At 48.0% G+C, this 1,879-nt stretch overlaps 1 protein-coding gene across 1 annotated transcript; it reads left to right on the top strand.

Moving 5' to 3' along the window:
* Window positions 1–1,312: 1,312 nt before the first annotated feature.
* Pmar_PMAR026467 (hypothetical protein) lies at window positions 1,313–1,658 on the top strand (the record flags this gene model as incomplete). Its single annotated transcript, XM_002785084.1, has 2 exons — window positions 1,313–1,476; window positions 1,564–1,658. Coding segments are annotated over 2 exons (259 nt in total), but the record flags the coding sequence as incomplete, so codon positions are not given.
* Between the last annotated feature and the right edge of the window lie 221 nt (window positions 1,659–1,879).

The raw sequence follows: 1,879 nt of genomic DNA, 5'->3' as shown, positions 1-1,879 counted from the left end.
TTACCGAACCGACCTACTCTTCGGAAGGATAGGTCCTGCTCCAGCGGCTGGAGTCCAGCCTGGAGACTCCAGGAACAGTTTGGATTCCATACCATGTGAAACTGGTGACATTCGTATTATGGATGTTCATACCAAGTATAACATCAAGAGTAGTGGAGCTTCAACAGTCGAAATCAAATCTTCGAATAATACTACCGAGTGCAGTGGATAATAATGTCAAACTCTTCTCATCTGTTTTCCCAGCCATGGCTCGACGAAACAGCTCAATTGTCTCTGCCTTGAAGCGACAAGTGACTACAAACGGTACCGAAACTGTACGGGTCAAGCTTGTACGAATGTAGTTTCTACGAGTTGTAAGTTACAGCTTGTAACATTCCCGAATGATCTTCATTGTCCTAGCCATGATACCTACCATCGAGGGATCGATGTCATCAAATACGGACCCGCCGTTGACTGAGTATGACAGAACGCCCTCTAGCGGCATTTGCATAACTTCTACTACGTTACTACTAGTGGTGGTGTTCCACCATCACCAGGAAGCATAGCTTGGCAACAAACAGACTGCTGCAGAAATTGAAACCCAAGCGAAGCCCATCGCGAGCCCTAACGATGTATTCACGAACGATTTCATCGACATACTGACGTGGTGATATGGAGTTCTACCGGGGAACCAGGTTGCTTCTCAGAGGATTTAATCCTTAGGATTGGTATGAGAATGTGTACGGTCGAATATGCGCGAGATTATCTTCGAAAATGCAACGATTTCAGTATAAAAGTAGTCTCCACAGCTGAGCGGTTCCCGAAGGGGGGCGGACCCCGCCGGTCAGTAGCACCGTGCTACTAGCACGTATATCTTACATTAAGATATACGTGAAGACGCGAGTCTCGCGTCGCGAGACACGTACAGAAGATAGAGTGAGACTCTTATTCCCCACCCGTTCAGAACAGCTACGATATTGCTATGCCCATAATGGCCTATTGCTTGCCATAGGTTGTGCGTTTCGTATTCCGTTTAGGTTGTGCGTTTCGTATTCCGTGTGGGTTGTGCATGCGTGAATGATCTGTTTACGTGAGGTTCCCAGAAAAAAAACTCTCTTACATAACTCCGTGTGAGAATCGAACAAGCCAACGCCTGACAAAGGTCACTCAGAAGTGCCATTCCGACTCAACGGAAGGAAAACTTCGTGACTAGGCTTGACCGTGATGCATAATTGCTGAGGACACAAGACAAAAAAGGGAAAGAAGCGGTCAGGGCAATTCACTGTACACCCTCACACTGTAAGGCTCACAACAAGCAGCACGTCTGCCACAGATGCGTACCCCTAGTGGCGCGCCTGGCTCTCCACGCTTTACTCTTATGTGGTTCACCATCAGAATTCTATACCTCGTTATCGTGGCTCAGGGTATGGTCAGAGACTCGAGCCAGGTTGCTGGAGTTGATGACATCGAACAAGCCTTTCAGGAGTTCATAAAAATGTGAGATACACCATTAGTCAGTGCACCGCCACTGGCTGTCCGCCAGCCTGGCGGCGCCAGGCATGCTCCCCTCTTCCGATCTCGCAGGTACAACAAGAAGTATGATTCGAAGGAACAGTACGAGGTTGCGAAGGGTGCGTTCATGCATAGTTTAAGGGAGATCAGCGATCTGAAAGCCAACGGTGAACAATGCCGCACCGATGATGCGAACGATTGTGATCTACTGTTGCGTGATTCAGGCGATATATCTTATGAGATCGGCCTCAATGAGCATGCTGATATTCCACGTGAAGTATTCAATGAAGTGCTAACGTGTGTTCTAGATCCTGAAATCGAGGAGAAACGATCATCCTCGAATATCAATGGCTCAGCCTGTGAGGCCTCTCTCTCATCGCTTCACACA

This window comes from Perkinsus marinus (genome assembly GCF_000006405.1).
Source record: "Perkinsus marinus ATCC 50983 genomic scaffold scf_1104296934044, whole genome shotgun sequence".
Lineage (NCBI taxonomy): Eukaryota > Perkinsozoa > Perkinsida > Perkinsidae > Perkinsus > Perkinsus marinus.
Note: the sequence above shows the minus strand (reverse complement) of the source record. Positions and strands in the feature narration are given on the sequence as shown.